The sequence below is a fragment of the Chrysemys picta genome, chromosome 6, assembly GCF_011386835.1.
Source record: "Chrysemys picta bellii isolate R12L10 chromosome 6, ASM1138683v2, whole genome shotgun sequence".
Taxonomy (NCBI): Eukaryota; Metazoa; Chordata; order Testudines; family Emydidae; genus Chrysemys; species Chrysemys picta.
Window position 1 is genome coordinate 101,731,442 of NC_088796.1, and position 19,258 is coordinate 101,750,699.

General features: G+C 40.1%; 1 protein-coding gene across 4 annotated transcripts in view; it reads right to left on the reverse strand.

Annotated features, from left to right (window-relative positions):
- Positions 1-19,258, reverse strand: part of LOC101945119 (uncharacterized) — a 110,379-nt gene that overhangs the window by 62,926 nt on the left and 28,195 nt on the right. For all 4 annotated transcript variants that reach the window (XM_065549449.1, XM_065549446.1, XM_065549447.1 and 1 more), the window contains one exon: positions 3,652-3,821. In XM_065549449.1, coding sequence (XP_065405521.1) covers positions 3,652-3,821 — 170 coding nt within the window. The remainder of the gene's footprint in view (positions 1-3,651; positions 3,822-19,258) is intronic.

Consider the following 19,258-nt stretch of genomic DNA (forward strand, 5'->3'; position numbering starts at 1 on the left):
ATCCTCCATGAACTTATCTAGTTTCTTTTTGAACCCCATTATAGTTTTGGCCTTCACAGCATCCCCCCGACAATGAGCTCCAATGGTTGGCAGCATGTTGTGTGAGAAAGTACTTCCTTTTGTTTCTTTTAAACCTGCTGCCTATTAATTTCATTGGTGATCCTTGGTTCTTGTTAGGTGAAGGGTTGAATAAGGAAGTGTTATGTACTTTCTCTAGACCATTCACGATTTTATAGATCTCCATCATATCCCCCCCTTAGTCATCTTTTTTCTATGCTGCACAGTCCCAGCATTTTTAAATCTTTCCTCATACGGAAGCTGTTCCATACCCCTAATAATTTTGTTATCCTTCTCTGTGCCTTTTCCAACTTTAATACTGGTATATCTTTTTTGATGAGGTGACCAGAACTGCATGCAGTAGTCAAGGTGTGGGCTTACCATGGTTTTATATGGTAGCATTATGATATTTTCAGTCTTATTATGGGCACAATTATGTCATGGCAGTCATCACTGGCACAGAATCCACGAATTTTGCCATTTACTTCAGTTTGACCATGAAAACAGAGAGAATGCCTTAAAATGCACCATTCCATCCATATAAAACTGTTTAATTTTTTTTATTTGTAAGAACTAGAAGTATATGTAAAAAAAGAAATGAAATAAACTCGCTAACATTTGTTTCCATTCACCACTGCTCACTTTGTTTACAGTCACTCACCTAGCAACAGTAACTATGGATGTTACATCACGTTGCCTTTGTCAAATTTCATACGTAAGAGTCACGCATCTTGTAAAAGAAGGGATTAGAGCGATTAATTTGAAAGAAGACAGAGAAAAACAGCAAACAAAAAAAAAATGAACGAAATGACAAAATTAAGTGCGAGGCAGAGAGCAGAGCAGTACCCTAAAACATTCTATGAAAGTGAAGGAAAGTTGTTTTCTACATCATACAATATAGATGTTGATTTTATAAGAAACACTAGCTGTGATAAGCATCTTGAAAGTGCAACTCATAAGCGCAAACGAAACGCAGATAGAAATTTTTAAAAGCAGAAAACAGTTACAGAGCGGTTTAATACCAAGACCAAGCAGCAGCTTTACAGGAGAAATAAAGTGTTCAAATTAACACACACTGCTGCAAATATACCCCTGCATACGCTTGACAATCCAAAACTAAGATGGTCTTTAGAAAGCAAGGTAGGTGTTATACCAAGTGCAGATCAGCTTAGAAAATGTTACCTTCCAAAGTGTTTGACTGTCACATTGAAGAACTAAAGGAAAAGTTGCAGTCCTGTGAAGGAATTAGCATTGTCGCAGGTGAAACTCCGATGCTGAAGACAACGTATGTGCTTAACATTCTTGCCATCCCCTTCCCAACAAGCAGTGACAATGCAGGCACTTCCGATGCAAGTGAACACAAGCTGGATTTTTTTTGTTGTTGTTTTGTTACACTGTTTTGGAAGCAGTCAATTTTAAAACCGTCCACAAAGCTATATGGGAAACAGTTGAAAAATCTGCCCTACCATTTGACCGTAACACTGCATTTGTGACCAATAATGCCACATACACGAGGAAAGCTTGGGATCGAGGTTTGAAAACTTTGTTTTTAAATGCTGAACACCTTACATGCATGGCACATTTGCTTAACTTTGAGGGCAATCTGTAGAGGAAGATAGTTTTGAAAGTAAATGAATTAATTGTGACGGTAAAACATGCTTTCACTGCCTGCCCTGCAAGAAAAGCCCATTTCTGTATGTTTGTAAAAGAAAGAGGGAACAGTCCTTCCATCACAACAACCTCCCACAATAACCAGATGGAACACCTAGTTCAATGCAGCTCTTTATCACACTGAGGATTACGTTTCATTTTTTACAGAAGAGAATGGTTGTAGCAGTAGTTCAAGTGTTCAAGAGATTGTTGATCTTTGCCAATCCCAAGCAGCTATTGAACTTCAGGCTCTAAAAGAATTTGCACCCTGAATCATGAACACGCTTACAGCTTATGAAGAGCCCACAGTTTGTGCTCATCAAGTCAAAAATGACATGTGTGATTTTGTGTTGTAGGCAGAGAGCTGCTGTGAAACTTGCCAACACCCCAACTGCAAAAACACCACTCTTGTGTCATACATGGACACTGACTCAACCTCCCACTTTCACCAACCTGCTGCCACTTTCTTCAGTACTTAACTTCAGTGTATTTGAGCCAAACCAAGCAAAACACTATGACATTTGTGAGACCACGGTATATGACAATATACAACTGGAGATAATATTCCAGCACAGAGAGAATATTGGGCTTACTGTGGAGCAGTTCCAGAATTGAGGAACGAGGATGTTTTCCAGTTCTGGAGAAGCACAATTGCCAAATTCTCAGCTCTGTCAGTACTTGTCCTGTGATGCTTAGCAGTACCAGTCAACAGCATGGACGCCAAACACTCTTTCTCATCTTATAAAAATGTGCTTGGGGACAACAGATGCCACATTAAAAAAAAATAATCTGTCTCTGCATAATTTGTCATACCAAAATTACAACAGTTTACAAAAGGGACTTTACTAAAAAGAATTAGTTATTTTTGTAGTTTTTCATTATTTTTGTTTGAAAAATTATTGCACAATATGCATATATAATTTTGAAACAGTTTACTTTGACAAGGAAATGAAAACTAATGAATTAGTTTGTTTTTGTGTAAATGTTACACTGTAATATTTTATTATTAAATTGTTACATATTTTTGTCGTCATGACCATACCCTGATTTTGTACATTTTCACCATGACTGTTCCATAAATTTTGCCTAATTCTATCATGACAAAACTGTTTCCATACTTATTATCTACCCCTTTCCTTGTGATTTTTAACATTCTGTTCGCTTTCACTGCTGCAGCACATTGAGCAGATGTTTTCAGAGAACTATCCATGATGACTCCAATCTCTTTCTTGAGTGGTAACATCTAATTTAGACCCCATCATTTTGTATGTATTGTTGGGATTATGTTTTCCAATGTGCATTACTTTCATCTGCCATTTTGTAGCCCAGTCTCCCAGTTTTGTGAGATCCCTTAGATAAGTCCAAAGCTGACTGTGAAGAGTTACAAATCTGAATAATTTTGTGTCATCTGCAAACTTAGCCACCTCACTGTTTACCCCTTTTTCCAGAGCATGTAATGAATATGTTGAACAGTACTGGATCCGGTACTGGTCCTTGTCCACTGTGAAAACTGACCTTTTATTCCTACCCTTTGTTTCCTGACTTTTAACCAGTTACTGATCCATGAGAGGGCCTTTCCTCTTATCAAATGACTGCTTTCTTTGCTGAAGAGCCTTTGGTGAGAGACCTTACAAATGAAGAATAAGATGAGAAACGAATGGTACAACAGACAGATGGGGGGAAGCACAAGGAATCAAGGACACAATACTGGTCATCATGACAAACATGACATTTTTAAAATACTGTGAAAAGTTGGTAAGAAAAGCAGACAGTTGAATGAAATACTTCTTTACTGGGATGCTACTTTTACAGTTTTTGTGCATATGACAGAGCACGTTTAGAAATCTGTGGACACATGTTTAGAAATCTGAAATATATTAGTATTGCATCATACTAAATGTCTCAGAAAGTAAAGCTGTATTCTAAAACGTAGGCTGATGTTACCTTAAGAGAGTCTCTGCAGTGCTGAAAGAACTTCATTAACCCCTTATGAGTAATGCTCTGTGTTTCATCATGGCAATGGTAAAGAGTGAAACACTGGGGATGGTGTAGTCCCAGGTGGATCAGCCACTCATCACTCAAGCAATGGCAGTCTAAAATCTGAATGTGCCTCCCTGGAAAAAGACAGCCAGATTACCAAAATGGTCAAACACAAAATACAAGCCCATATTTATTGTCTATTGTTTTGATTAACAGGGTAGAATATAATTATTGATGGATCTCATTTGGATAACTGAATTTCAGGGTATGTTTGCATAATGTTTTCACTAACATATCCATCATTAAAGTGCAACTTTCAAAAAGCCCTACTATGAGCTGAAAATGCAAAATGTATTTTTATATCAAGTGGTTACAAAGGCAGTGCTCTTCCAAACAAAGGAGATTCCATTATATATGCTTCCTGAATATTTTCTGCTGAAGAAAAAAATCTGAAAACATTGCACTGACATTTAACATGGATTGTTTTGAAATATTCCTAGAAGAGCTTACGGTGGCGGTGTCAACATGTTTTCCCTTGTGTGTATTGTCTATAAAAGCATTTAAATGTTACTGTAACTTTTGGAAATTTATTTGGTCAGCATGAGATGTGAAAGCATTAGTAAATACTAGTCATAATCGTGATATTGACATAGCCAACTTTCAGGTAGGTATGAAGCCAAAGAATAATCATTGCTAGCCTGGAGCCTGTCGTTTTGTTTTTAAAATGGCATAATTGGCTTTTAAAATGCAGAGAAATAGGCCCAAATCCTGAAGTCACTGATAGTTTTGCCTGAGTGAAGATTGAGGCACAGATCCTCAGATGATGTCACTGGCTTCATTATACTCAATGGACCTAGGACAGGTTCTACAGCAGCTGAGAATCTGCTATGAAAGTATGTATGAAATCCTGGCCCATTGGAGACCATGGCAAAACTAGTGGTGCCAGGTTTCCACCCTAAATCTTCCTGGTTTTGGTACAGAAGGACTGATTCTGCAAGGTACTGAGCATCTTGTCTGGGGTGCTGAGGGCACTCAGCACCTTGCAAGATATATCCAGTAATTAGTGCAGCTCATTAGCTATGAGCTGTGTGATTATTAGACCACAATTGCATGAGCTGTAACTTTAAATGACTCTGCCAGAACTATCCATTTCTTATTTGAATTAACATACCTATATTGCTTTAATCTATTCCAGGCTTTCCCCCCCCCCCAGGTCTAGTTAAAATCTAACTGTTTCTGAGCAGCCTGTGCTAGTGACAGCAGCAGATACTGCAAAACTTAATCAGAACTTCTTAAAATCTGTGCTAGATGTAAAGAATTATCATCCTCTCTTAGAAGATCTGATGTAATCGACTAAAGGTCACATGAAGAGTACATATCCCCATAGCACCCGCAGCACAGATATGAATAGCAGTGTTGCCGGTGAATCATGCCCTGAAGGGTGTGAGTATGTATGCGAGAATATACCCTCCACCCTCGACACTCGCTCAAACCATGCTCCAGTCTACAGTGCTTAGCAGTGTAGTACCCTCTGCAGGAAAAGACTTCTCCAGCAGGGGAATGGTCCAGCAGGTGGGAGGAGCAGAGAAAGGCTCTGCCATGTCCTCACTGCTGGAGCCCTTCCCTGCTGCAGGGAGAGGTTCTGGCAGCTGGGGAGGCAGCCAGGAAAAGCTCCACCAGCTCCCAAATACTGGAGCTTTTCCCCTCCACACCACCTCCCCCATGCCCGAGCCTTTCCTCATGCCAGTGAAAAGCTCCAGCAGCAAGGAGCCGTTGAAACTTTTCCACACTGTCTTGCCACTACCATATAGCTACACACCACAGTGTGGACACAGCAGGCTTTTCAATGTGGTGTGTAGCTATACATACCCTACACACTGCCACCAGTGGTGTGCAGTGGCCTCAAAGCTTCAGTGGGAAAACTGTTATGTTACAGACCACCACATCAAGCCAAAGAACAGGATGAGTTACTCTTTAAGCACTTATTTGTAAATGCGTGAAAAAAAATTGTGTTATAGGAGACTTCAATTTGGGAGATGTGTGATGGAAGACTCATGCAGCCACCAGTAAATCCTCATTAGATGTTCTAAAATTTATAGAAAATTATCATCTAACACAGAAGGATTGCACTTGACATGAGGTAACTATCTTGGACCTCATTATGACAGATAAACATGAATCAATCGCTGGACTAGACATTGGTTGTTGCCTTGGGACATGTAATCATGACTTGTGTAAATGGAAGACACGCCCAACCAGTCATTCATATATACTTTATGCTTCAAAAGGACTAATTTCCCAAAACTGAGAAAAATTACGAGCAAAACTGATTGGGAGGAAAAATTTAGACAGAACAACATGAATAAAAATTTACAGTTATTTAAGAATTTATCAGATGGCCAGAAAGCCACAATCCCCCAGTCAAAAAAGAGGTGTCACTGACTAAAAGCCCATCCTGAATAAGTGGCAAAGGCAGCAATTAGAAATAAAAAAGTAATATAACACAAATGGGAAAAGGAAGATATAAATAGCAACTGATATACACTAGAAGTTATGAGGTGCAGAAGGTTGATAAGGAAAGCTAAAGATGACAGAGAAAAAAGAAGATCTATGACTGGTAGCACTAAGGACAGTAAGAAATTTAACTTGGGTGCACCCAAGTTAAACATTAGGGACATGTGATGCTTTCACAGGGCATCGAGAACTGCAAGTCACCTTGTTACCCTCTGCCTTAGCAAAAGAGAGATTTGCTGGTGCCAAAGTGAGTGACAACTCCCTTCCAGCCCAGTTTATTAGTCAGCCAAAGCAACTCCTTAGACTCTGCCAGCCCTTACTCTGCTTTGCTTGGTGCAAACCAGTTCCCAAACCACCTGGAAGAGTGTTCTTCTGCAGTATCCAGTGTCACTGGACACTCACAGAAATTGCCAAGTCCACTGTCTCCAAAGAGAGAGTATACATACTATCCTGTTAGCGCAGGCAAGGAGTCCCACTGTAACATAACATCAGTGAGATGAACTTGTAATAAAACCAAGAATAAGTTTATTAAATGAACAGATTTAAGTGATACTAAGTAAAGACAACAGAAACAGAAAATAGTTACAAATAAAACAAGTAGTATAATATGCTTTCTAGAGACTAAAACTTAATAGGCTGAAATCCTTGACTATGGCATTTTCTCACCAAAAGCCACCTCTCAACATTACCAACCCACATGGCTGGAGATCCACCATTCATGGATACAAAAGGCACTGACCAATTTGTTCCCTCAGTGATGGATAACAAAACATCTTTTTGCTTCACCTTATATTTCCCCACAAGTCATTGTTTTGACCCCACAGACAAGCCAGCCCTCTGTAGCTTTAATCTCTGTTGTCTTTCTGTGCTGATTTCACATTCTTCAGTCAACCTGGCTTTTCCTGTTGACTTGCATGCCAATGCAGCTTCCTTTGTGTTGGTTTCCCAACCAGGCAAGGCAGGAAGATACCTACCTTCCCTCCTGTCTTGAAACCTGTTTCTCTCTTTGTTTGGCTACAGACTTTCAAACAAAATACCAGTAAGCATCCATAATTCCTCAGGTAGTGTTAATATATGGGTTTCACAATTATATTAATGACCCAAGTTTTCCCAGCTTTCATTTGATACTTTACAAGATACTCTTTATAGATAAATACTATGACAGCAACATGTTAGATGTAGTGAGTTTGTCAGGTCAGACAGGAGATAGGAGTTGCTGACATAGGCTGGGTCTACACTACCCGCCTGAATCGGCGGGTAGAAATCGACCTCTCGGGGATCGATTTATCGCGTCCCGTCGGGACGCGACAATCGATCCCCGAATCGACGCTCTTACTCCACCAGCGGAGGCGGGAGTAAGCGCCGTCGACGGGAAGCCGCAGAAGTCGATTTTGCCGCCGTCCCTACAGCGGGGTAAGTCGGCTGCGATACATCGAATTCATCTACGCTATTCACGTAGCTGAATTTGCGTATCTTAAATCGAACCCCCCCCCTGTAGTGTAGATGTAGCCATAGTGTAGTGAACCATGAATGGGCCCAAGTGTCATGAGAAATTCTAGCAATGGGATAGGCCCATTTCTAGATGGAGATGATAAAACTGTTATGATGAGGCAGAAAAGACAGGTATGTTCAATAAATATTTCTGTTTTGTATTTGGAAAAATAAAAGGTTAATTTACCCATATCATACAAGGACTACAAAATACTTTCCAGACTATTTGTAATGTCTAACATACTTCTCCAATATCTATAGGAAATAAACATTTTTAAATCAGCAGGCCTGAACAACTTGTATCCAACAATCCTATAACAGCTGGCTAAGGAGATCTCTGTCCCACTGATTTCAATTTTTAAAAACATCTTGGAATACCAGGGAAAGTCCTGAAGACTAGAAAAGTGCTAATGTTGTGCCGGTTTTCAAAAAGGGCAAGTGGGATGACCCAAGTAAGTATAGGCTGGTTACCATGACATTAATCCCATGCAGAATAATGAAAGAATTAAGGGAAAGGAATATAATTAATGCCAGTCAATATGGAAAACAGGTCTTGACTTCCTTCTTTGATGAGATTATAAATTTGGTTGATAAAGGTAAGTGCATAGATGTAGTAGACTTTTGAGTTAGTACCACATGGCTTTCTGGTTTAAAAAACAGTACTATACAGTATCAATAGAGCACATGCTCACTGGATAAAGAATTGGCTTAGTGACAGATCTCAAAAACTAGCTGTCAATGGGGACTCATCATCCAATGGGGAGGTTTCTAGTGCATTCTGAAGGGGTCAGTACTAGGCCTGATGCTATTCAACATTTTCATCAATGATCTGGAAGTAAATATAGAATAGCTGCTGATAACATTTGTGGATGACACAGAGTGGTGACTGACCATGTGTTGCTACACTGCGGTGTAAGGAGGATTAAGAAACCCTCCCTTGCTCCCCTGATGCAGACGAACAGGGACTGTGCTTTCAATACTTCCTGCCCCCTCCCTTGTAAGGTAGATGGGGGTAGAGAATGGGCAGAACTTTCCAACATGCCAACCAGATTTTAAAAATATGTGCTAGCTACTTATGCTAAACAATCTGTTCCATATTGCATTGCATTGAGCTGTGATGCTTGGAATACCTTTCCCAGACCCGAAGATCTCTGTGTGGCTCAAAAGCATGTCTCCCTCACTAACAGAAGTTGGTACAATAAAAGATATTACCTCACCCACCTTGCCTCTCTAATATCTTGGGACTGACATGGCTACAACTACACTGCACATAACATGGTATAGAGCAATGGTTCTCAATTTTTTTTTCCGCTGACCACTTGAAAATTGCTGAGGGTCTCAGCAGACCACTTAATGATCTTTCCAAATGTTATTTGTACCGTTAGCTAACTATTGTAAAGCACTTTGGATAAAAGTGCTATATAAAAAAAAAACCCTTAATAATTAACATTTTTTGTTCTACAAATAAAAGCACAACTCATATTTTAATAGCAGTAGTCTTACCTTTCTAATGCAATGGATGTGCCTTCTCTCCCCCGCTGCGGCAACCCCTGAGCTGGGGCTGGGAAGGATAGGGGTCTTTGCCCTGCCATGGCAGCCCCCAAGCTGGGGCTGGGAAGGAGGGGGTCTTTCCCCAGTTCCAGGGCTGTGGCTGCCGGGGAAAGGTGCCTCTTTCTCTGGCCGCCATAGCCCTGCACATCCCAAATTCCCCCCACCCCCTCTTTTCACCCCACTGCCTCCTCCCACCTACCTCCTATTCCTCCCCAAGGCCACCACCTCACCTTACATGTGCGTCTTCTCCGGGGTCCAGGCACCTAATTAGTGGAGCCACGCCTGCACAGCTCTACTAATTAGGTGGGTGCCTTCATTCTCTTGTGTGTGGCCGCCCAGGCGCGTGCACCTTAGAGGGAACTATCCGCAGACCACCTGAATGGAGCTCGCGGTTTGAGAACCTCTGGTATAGAGAGAAAAGGTGGGCAAAGTAATATATTTTATTGGACCAACTTCTTTTAATATCACCCACCTAGACCCTATAATGCCCTGGGACCAACATGGCTACAATAACACTGCATATAATACAGTATACAGAATCATGACTGCTTTTTGTCAATTTGCCAGAGTATCAGGACTTTTTCTCTTGTGTTGGGTACTTATATATTATACTATCTCTATTTAGTAGGAAGGGAGACATCTAAATTATATTTATTCACAGAAATGGTGCACATAATCACCCAGGGACTCACTTTGAGAGGTGCTGTCAGGAAAATCAATAGGTATTGAGAGCATTTAGTATCTTGCATAATGTAAGCATTTAATGTAAAACTAGTGTGAACTTCAATGATTTAACAATTTGTGGCCTGAATCTGACCCATACCCATTTTACATCATTATAACTCCTTTTATTCAGTAGCGTTACTCCTGATTTGCAACAGTGTATATAAGAGAAGAATTAGACCCTTGGTTGGCAGGAGGACAAATTCTTTGTAGAGAGATCTATATGCATAAAAATATAGCTATGTTTGCTGTTATTGTTGTAAAGTTTTTAAGAACGCTATGATAAAAGTGAGTCCAGCTAAAGCTTAAGGTAAATTAGCAATTTCCTCTAGGATATGTCAGGCTTTGCGTAAAGAACAGTTCACCCTCAGTCATGCTCTGCTTAGTTCCCAGAATCAGATCATAATGTTCAGGTAGCTCGTGTCATCTTTATCCACTACCAAAGCAATGTCTTTGATGTCAGCTAATTAGTTCTGCACTGCTTGAGCCTGTTCAACAAGACACAGTTTATCTGGACTAATACAAAAGAGTGTATTAACATCTCAATAATAAACTCATGATTTTAAATATATTTTTTCTCAGATTATACCTGTAGCCTTGTTCAAATAGATTCCAACTTCCCTCCTGAACATGGCCTTGATAGTATCAAAGAATTTTATCTGAGCAGGGCCTTTTCTTGCTAAAAAGCTTTTAATACTTGTGTTAAAAAAATCCTGTCTCCCATGGTTTCACTTTATTTCTTTCCTTCCAGCTGAGACCCTTTTTTCCTTGATCACTTTTTTGTGTTTCAGGATGCTGCTCAAACTGATTCCTTCAGGATATGTAAGATTTGGGTGATTGATTTGTGGCCTGTGCATGTGACTTGGCCAAGTCAGCATCTGAACAGAAAGCAAACCTTAGGGAACCTGAGCTGATTTTAGCATTCTAAACATGAAATAAAACCACCACCACCACCACCACCAACGCATCTTAAAATGAAATTGCTATATTACAATGAATAGTAATTTGACTTCCTCTGTCAGAAGAATTAAACTTACAGAGGTTCAAGACTCCTTAAATAACTGAGACTTATTTCCAAGAAAGGGCCTCAAGGTTTAGCCCTTATTTGTGTCTGATACACCATTACATAGCAATGCCCATAGCAACGCAACAATGGAACTGAGCTTCTGGATAAACTTTTATACAGCCCTGGGTGTGGCAAGAGAACAATATAGGTCACTGCAATTCCTTTCCCTTTTCACTGACTTTAAAAAAAAAACCTGTTATTTTGGCTGTCACCTCAACAGTGAGAAGTTCTCTGCTGTTAACAGAGATTTCAAATCCTAATCTAATTGGCTACTTTAACCTCAACTGTCCATAGCTATATAATATATACAGCACTTCTAAAATAAAAGAGAACTCAAACCCATGACCCCTTTGACATGTTCTGTATGCCTAGATGATTGATACATTACAGTCTGACTGATTGCATATGACTTGACTCAAAGTACACCACAAGATCCAGAGGAAACTGGACACAAGGGATCAAAATAAAGCCTTTTCTTTCTTTTTGTATGAGGGATAAGAGAAGATCAACTTTAAGTAAAGAACACAGCTATTTAAATCTTTTGAAGACAGTGGCTTTAGCTGCTAAGACTGGCTCACTAATCAAAGCTGAATGACATTCCGCTACAGAATCCAAAGAAATGGGATACAAGATAACAGTTGGATTACATTACTGAACAGGTGTTTTCTTCATCTCTTTGTCCCGACATAATCCTTTAGGGTTCATAAACACAGGTCTATTTTTCCTTACGGTTTTTATGCAAAAGTATTCTAAAATCCTACCTGTATTACTAATGGGATTTCTTCTGAGCTGTCCAGGGGAAGCAAGTATGTCCCTTTCTTTTTCTTTTCTTTAGTAGTAGGCGGGGTTTTTATGACAGAAATGCTGGCAGTCTGTACCTTTTTTCTTTTTTAAACAGTCATCTGATATATGCCAAGCAAAGTCACTGATTTAACCCTTTGGCATTAAGATTCATTGATATAGTTTCCAATGCTTTTTCTAGTTGTTGTGCACTTAAATAACCAAGCACAGATTTCTAATAATTTCACAAAACCTCATTAGATCCTGAAGTCAACAGGAGCTTAGAGTACTTAGCATTTCACGGGAGTGAGCCGAAAATAGGCATCTATTGTACTTTTGCCATCATTGTTGATTACATAGAAAAAGAGATGTAAATAGCTCTCTTTAATAGTTAGCCTTTTTCTTTTAGTAGTTATAACTCAGAGGTTGTGACATCACATTAGAAACACTTGCAATGTCACAAATCCTCAACTGTGTCATTAGTCAATGATGCAGGTTGGAGGAACAAACTGTTTACAAAATGTAGAGCTTCTACTATACACAAACAATTTTGTGACCACAGCAACAGCAGTGCAAGAATACAGAAAGTTTCTAAGCTTGCTAGGAATATATTTAGGGCCAAATCCTGAAGTTATGTAGTTTGTACTCAATCCAAACTCTGGCATAACTCAATTGCCTAAATATAGATCAAATGCAGAGACTTCCAGATTTGACATAATATATTTTAATGTGTGCTTGAATGTTGAAGTGACTTATGATAGCTCTAACTGAATTACTGATGTGCATAAATTCAGCTGTCCACATTCATTCACTGAAAATTCTTTGCTTAATATATGATTCCAATTAGACTGAAAAGATATCCCAGCAGGGTCTTTTCTGCCCCCCCCCCACCTTGTCTATAAAGTATGATGCACATCTCTGGTGCTGTATAAATAACAATCACAACCCCAATAAACAATTTAGAACATATACTTCAAGACTTAGTTCACAAAGGGTCAAGAACCTTCCATTTCAGACCAGGAATGCCAAGTTGCTTTCAGCGAAATAGCTCAGGGTCTTTCTCTGTGTGCCAAAAGCCATCATTTAACTATCAAACCCCAGTAACCGATAAAGTCTGACTGAGATGACAGCAACACAACAGTTAACCAAAATTTCTCCTTTTTTAAATTAAACGGTGGTTGTGGAAACAAGAAATGAAAGTCCAAATGGGATTCTATGTTAAGTATCAGAAGAGCCTTCATATTATCGTTAGACTGATTTACTCCCTTTCGTGCCTTGCAATACATGTACCTCATTCAAAACTGCACTAATATAAATGCCCTTTGACATATACAGCAGCTTCTCAAGCCTCTCCATTTGAGTCATACTTGTAAACATAGGGTCTGATCTCTCTCAGTACCTATTGTTTTCCTTGGAAGTTGGTGGAGCTCAGCACACTTGGCCCTGAGTGCTCCAATACAAGTAAAGGGGATAAATATTATACAAATGAAATGTTCATGGTGAAAGATAATATTAATCCTGAGCAAATGCAAATCATGATGCATCAATGTTAACTGAGAGATTCACTTACCAGTCCGCTAAGTCAAGGAAATATGCAACTGTTTAATGTAATCAGAGGATGTAATAGGTATTAATATTACTTGACTCTTTATTTTCAGACATTTCTACCTCACAGATAAAGATTCATTCCCCACAAAATTTTAGCCTCAGTACATCTACACTGCAATTAGACACCTGCGGCCGGCCTGTGCCAGCTGGCTCGTGGGGCTCAGGGTAAGAGGCTGTTTTATTGTGGGTAGACTTTCAGGCTCGAGCTGCAGCCCAAACTGTTGGACTCTCCAACCTTGCAGGGCCAGCCGCAGGGTTTTTAATTGCAGGGTAGAAATATTTTATAAATACGTGTAGCTCTTTATGAAAGATAAAGAAAGTTTGCAAAGCTTTGTAGCTGGTCATTTTTCAACTAGTTCTAAAGAGAATCCAAGGGAAAAGATACAAGCACACTAAATGAATCTGCTATTTTAAATATTCAATCAACAGTATATCAAATTCAGGTGCTCCAAGCAGCCCCCTGTCTCCCAGTAAAGTTGCTTTAATACACCAAAACTGACCTGTGTACACTCAAACATAATCCAAACTACACACCATATTGGCAGGACAAGTACTGCATAGAGTGATATCCAAGATGACGACTACAGATAAAAATATGAAGAACTGAAGCTAAAAGCAGGGCAGGATTTACAATTTGCAGGGACCTAAGCTGTAGGGTTGGAAAAATTGACTGGGAGGGGGGTACTGAAGAGGGCCACTGCCCATGTTACTGTAAACCTATTCTATCAATATCAACTTGGCACTTGTGAACACTTACAAACAATTCTCTTATGGCTGGTCTAGGTACAGTTTTTGTTTGCTATAACTGTGTTGGTTTGGAAACCAATAAAGTGGTACAATCCCCTTATGTGAATGCAGTTACACCAGTGTAAAGGTGTTTATAGCCAGACAGTTTATTTCTGTAAGTGTATGGAAATAAGCATCTTTATGCAGGTATAATTGCATCTACAGTGGGGGAGGGAGCAGAGTTCTACCATGATATTATATCGTTTTCTAAACCCATATAGTTAAAATTAGTGTAGACTAGGCCTCACAAAGAAAATGCTTTTGCTTCGGAAAAACAACGTAATTCCTCTTGCTAAAGTCTCCAAAACAGACTGATAAAGGCCTACCCTGCTTTAATATTTGTAAAACCATATGCTACAGTATAGCTGAAATACATGGGAGTATGGAAATATACTGTACATCCTCTAAAACACTTTTTCACTTGTATTTGCCATGTGGAGTTGAAAAATCTTCCTAATACGTTTTCCAACTGATGCTATACACCGTATGCACAGCAGAGATAAGATAAAACAAACACACAAAGAAAAAACCCGGATTAGAAACTAAGCTGATTCATGGCTAGTTGGTTAGTTTAGTTTACCTCATACATGAGATCCTACAATACAGTTCAAAGATTTTACAGAATGCACTGCTGGCTTCATCTAGAAATGCAAGCCCCAATGGCTACACAATAGTTATAAACATCAGAGCTTCTCCATCAAGTTGCAAAGACCATTCATGACAGCTGTTGCTTCTTTAAAAGAACAATACACTTAGTTCCTAGAACATTTGTTCAACATCACTGAAACGCAACACTCAGCTACGTCTAATGGCCCACCTTTGTTTGTTCAAGGTGTAAGTATTTGTCTTGGAGTTCACCGTGGGAATGTGACATAAGCCGAGACACAGGCATCTACAGCAGGTGACCTACAGCTTTGTTTGCCTCCCCAGTCACAGCCTTGAGTTTGTTCTTTTTTTAGAAGTCACTTTCTTTGTTAAACGTCTGGCATTCAGTTCATTCAGTGCTTTTTGTTGTTGTTGTTTTAACTATGTATCTTTATGATTAGCTTTTGGATAAAAATATGCTGGATCAATTATTTTACCTGGAGGAAATTCTGAGTGTGACTGGGATTCCTTTGTTTAAAGGATATAAAAATCCAGATATGAACTACTACTATTGATAACAGGATACAGAATTTTCCATAGCTATCCAGGTCACTGGTTCAAATAAGGCCCTAGTCAGTAGTGAATGAAATGTAATCATAAATCTGTGGAGCAGCTCTTTACAAAGATTAACTAATTAATGCGCAAAACACCTTTGGAAGTGATACCTACATATTATCCCCTTTATTCAGATGGAAAAAACAGAAACATGGTGGATGGGATCCACAAAGTGATTTAGGCATTGCAATGCTGAGCATCATGGTGCTTAACTTTTAGGCAACCAAAAAAAAAAAAATCACAGGAACAACACTGTGATCCACAAAGCCAAGTTAGGTGCTTAGGCTCCCTATACAATGAACAGGGATATATAGGCACCTAAGAATGTAATCCACAAAAGCCAGCACATTAGGCGGGGAGCCAATAGCCAAAGGGAGGTGCTGAGGAGATGGGTGTGTACACTAAGCCTTGCCCCTCTTTCAGAGATAGGCCCCTAAGTCTGGGCTGCAGGGAGGCACCTAGCTCTTCTTAATGATCCACAAATGGGAACCTGCCATTTAGTCAGGCAGCTCAGGTGCTTAAGGTGTTTTTCATGGGACTGAATTAGGCACTCCACCACACAAAATGGTTGGAAAAGGTGGTGCCCAGTGATTATAGTCCTCATCTGGGAGGTAAAAGTCCCTGTCCAGTCCCCCTGTTTCAACCTCTCGTTCATTATTTATCCACAGGTCAACAGCTTCAAAAGGAAAGATTGAGGGAGCCACACATCAGAATATTCCATAGGCAGTGGGTAAAGCACCTTCCTGAGAGATAGGAGACCCCAGTCAAGTCATTCCCTCTGGCAGAGAGGGAAATTGAACCTGGGTCTCCCAGATTCCAGGTGAGTGCACTAACCATGTAGCTAAAAGTTTTAAGGGGCATACTACCATCACCTTCTCGCTTTTGAAAGAGACGTAATACTCCAGCTCCTCCTGGAGTCTGAAATGGGACCCGATCCACTAGGCATGCTCAGAGGTAGCCTACCAGATCAAGCCCCCAAGGCAGGTGACTTTGGTGGCCAACTACCTGTCTTTCCCTGGTTTGTGGCACTTAGGCAGGAGATAGGCATCCAGCTGCCTAGAGGGAGGCTGCAGTGCGCATGCCTAGAGGCAGGAACTTAGGCCCCTAGGGAAATTTTATTCTAAAAACTTAGGTGCCAAGTGCTTTTAGGGTTCAGTGAGTTTTGTGGCTCACAATGGAGCTAAAACTGGGACTTTCATAGATCCCAACCAAAGGGACTCCCTTAAAGCCACAAAAAGCTCATTTCACTCTACAGTCATACAGGGTGAAATTCTACACTGAGGAAATGAATGCAGCTCAACAGGCTTTAAAGGTACTACACTCATTCGGCTCATACTATTTGTGGTGTAAAGACTGTAGCAATTAGCCCTGAGACAGTAACTTACAAAACGTATGGTACTTAACTACCAGTATTTTCTTCTTTTCAGTGTGATCATGTAATCAGAATCATTGAGGCCACTTGGATCACCGAACATAGGAGTCATGATGGTATCAGGAGCAAGTACGTGGATAGCATATCAAGGTGAACTTAGAGACAGAGAGGGCACCTTGCAGCAGGAACTAAGTTATCAAAGATAAGCATGACAGAATTTTCCTTTATGGAAACATTTCTTGAGTACCGGTATTTACCCTATTGAAAAATTCCAAGCAGGATAATTTATAACCCAGACGTGGACAAAGAACAAATAAAAGGCAATTATAATCCCAAAATTAAAAACATCATGTCATTTTTTAAATCAGAGAATTAAAATAAATTATAAAGATGCTGACATCAGGCATAATATGGTTTTGGAAAATCTTTGCCTTTTTTATTCTTTTTTGTTATAACTTTTCAAAGCATTTTAAAAATGTTTTTAAAAATACTACAGTAATAATTTTGGTTGCTGTTTTTAAATATATCATACAAAGTTTCCATCACCAGCTATCATTGACTTGAATTACAATATTTTGTGAAACTGAAAAATTTCCCCCAGTGTTTTTTATTGAGCAGCTTGTCCAGTAACATTATAGTTACCCCTCTGCTTGGAGAAATTCCAAATGGAATTATGGAATGATATTGTCTTTTTCACAGTGGTTAAGAAGATGCATCTGACAGGGCAAGGCTGAATTTAAAATGTCCGAAATCAAAGCAGAGCATGTCAAAAGTCTCTTTTATGTGTGAATATGGTGTATTCTGCAAACAAACTACTGAAAGAAAAGGGATAACTGGTGCAAACAGGTAGGGCCACAATTACACTTTAACCACAAATTGCAAGTAAGGGCATAGAATCATAGAAGATTAGGGTTGGAAGAGACTTCAGGAGGTCAATCAGTCCAACCCTCTGCTCAAAGCAGGACCACCCCCAACTAAATCATCCCAGCCAGGGCTTTGTCAAGCCAGGCCTTAAAACCCTCTAAGGACGGAGATTTCACCACTTCCCAAGGTAACCCATTCCAGTGTTTCACCACCCTCCTAGTGAAATAGTTTTTCCTAATAGCCAACCTTGACTTCCCTCAATGCAACTTGAAACCATTGCTCCTTGTTCTGTCATCCACCACCACTGAGAACAGCCTAGCTCCATCCTCTTTAGAACCCTCTTTCAGTTAGTTGAAAGCTGCTATCAAATCCCCCCTCACTCTTCTCTTCTGCAGACTAAATAAGCCCAGTTCCCTCAGCCTCTCCTCATAAGTCATGTGCCCCAGCCGCCTAATCATTTCCGTTGCCCTCTGCTGGCCTTTCTCCAATTTGTCCACATCCTTTCCATAGTGGGAGGCCCAAAACTGGATGCAATACTCCAGATGTGGCCTCACCAGTCCCGAATAGAGGGGAATAATCACTTCCCTCGGTCTGCTGGCAATGCTCCTACTAATGCAGCCCAATATGCCATTAGCCTTCTTGGCAACAAGGGCACACTGTTAACTCATATCCAGCTTCTCGTCCACTGTAATCCCCAGGTCCTTTTCTGCAGAACTACCACTTAGCCAGTCAGTCCCCAGCCCGCAGCAGTGCATGGGATTCTTCCATCCTAAGAACAGGACTCAGCACTTGTCGAACCTCATCAGATTTCTTCTGGTCCAATCCTCCAATTTGTCTAGGTCACTCTGGACCCTATCCCTACCCTCCAGATATCTATCTCTCCCCCCAGCTTAGTGTCATCCGCGAACTTACTAAGGGTGCAATCCATCACATCATCCAGATCATTAATGAAGATGTTGAACAAAACCGGCCCCAGGACCGACCCCTGGGGCACTCCACTTGATACTGGCTGCCAACTAGACATTGAGCTGTTGATCACTACCTGTTGAGCCTGACAATCTAGCCAGCTTTCTATCCACCTTATAGTCCATTCATCCAATCCATACTTCTTTAACTTGCTGGAAAGAATACTGTGGGAGACTGTATCAAAAGCTTTGCTAAAGTCAAGTTATATCATGTCCACCACATTCACCATATCCACAGCACCAGTATCTCATCATAGAAGTCAGTCAGGTTGGTCAGGCATGACTTCCCCTTGGTGAATCAATGTTGACTATTCCTGATCACCTTCCTTTCCTCCAATTGCTTCAAAATGGATTCCTTGAGGATCTGTTCAAGTTCCCCAGAAAAATCATGGGGAACTTGCTTGGGTTGTTCCAATTCAGGGTTTTGGTTTAATATCCATCTCTAATTTCAGTATACATATTCAGTGAATGAGTCTGTTCTCTTTCAGAAAGAGATGCCATTTGGATGACACTTCAAAGCAAGGATTCAATGTAATTCAAAGTACAGTAGGATTGAGGGACAGCGGCACCATTAGAAAGCAATTTGAATCAATTCTAAATTATCAAGTTTTTTAAACAATTTGTTTAACTTAGCATTTGATTTAATCATTG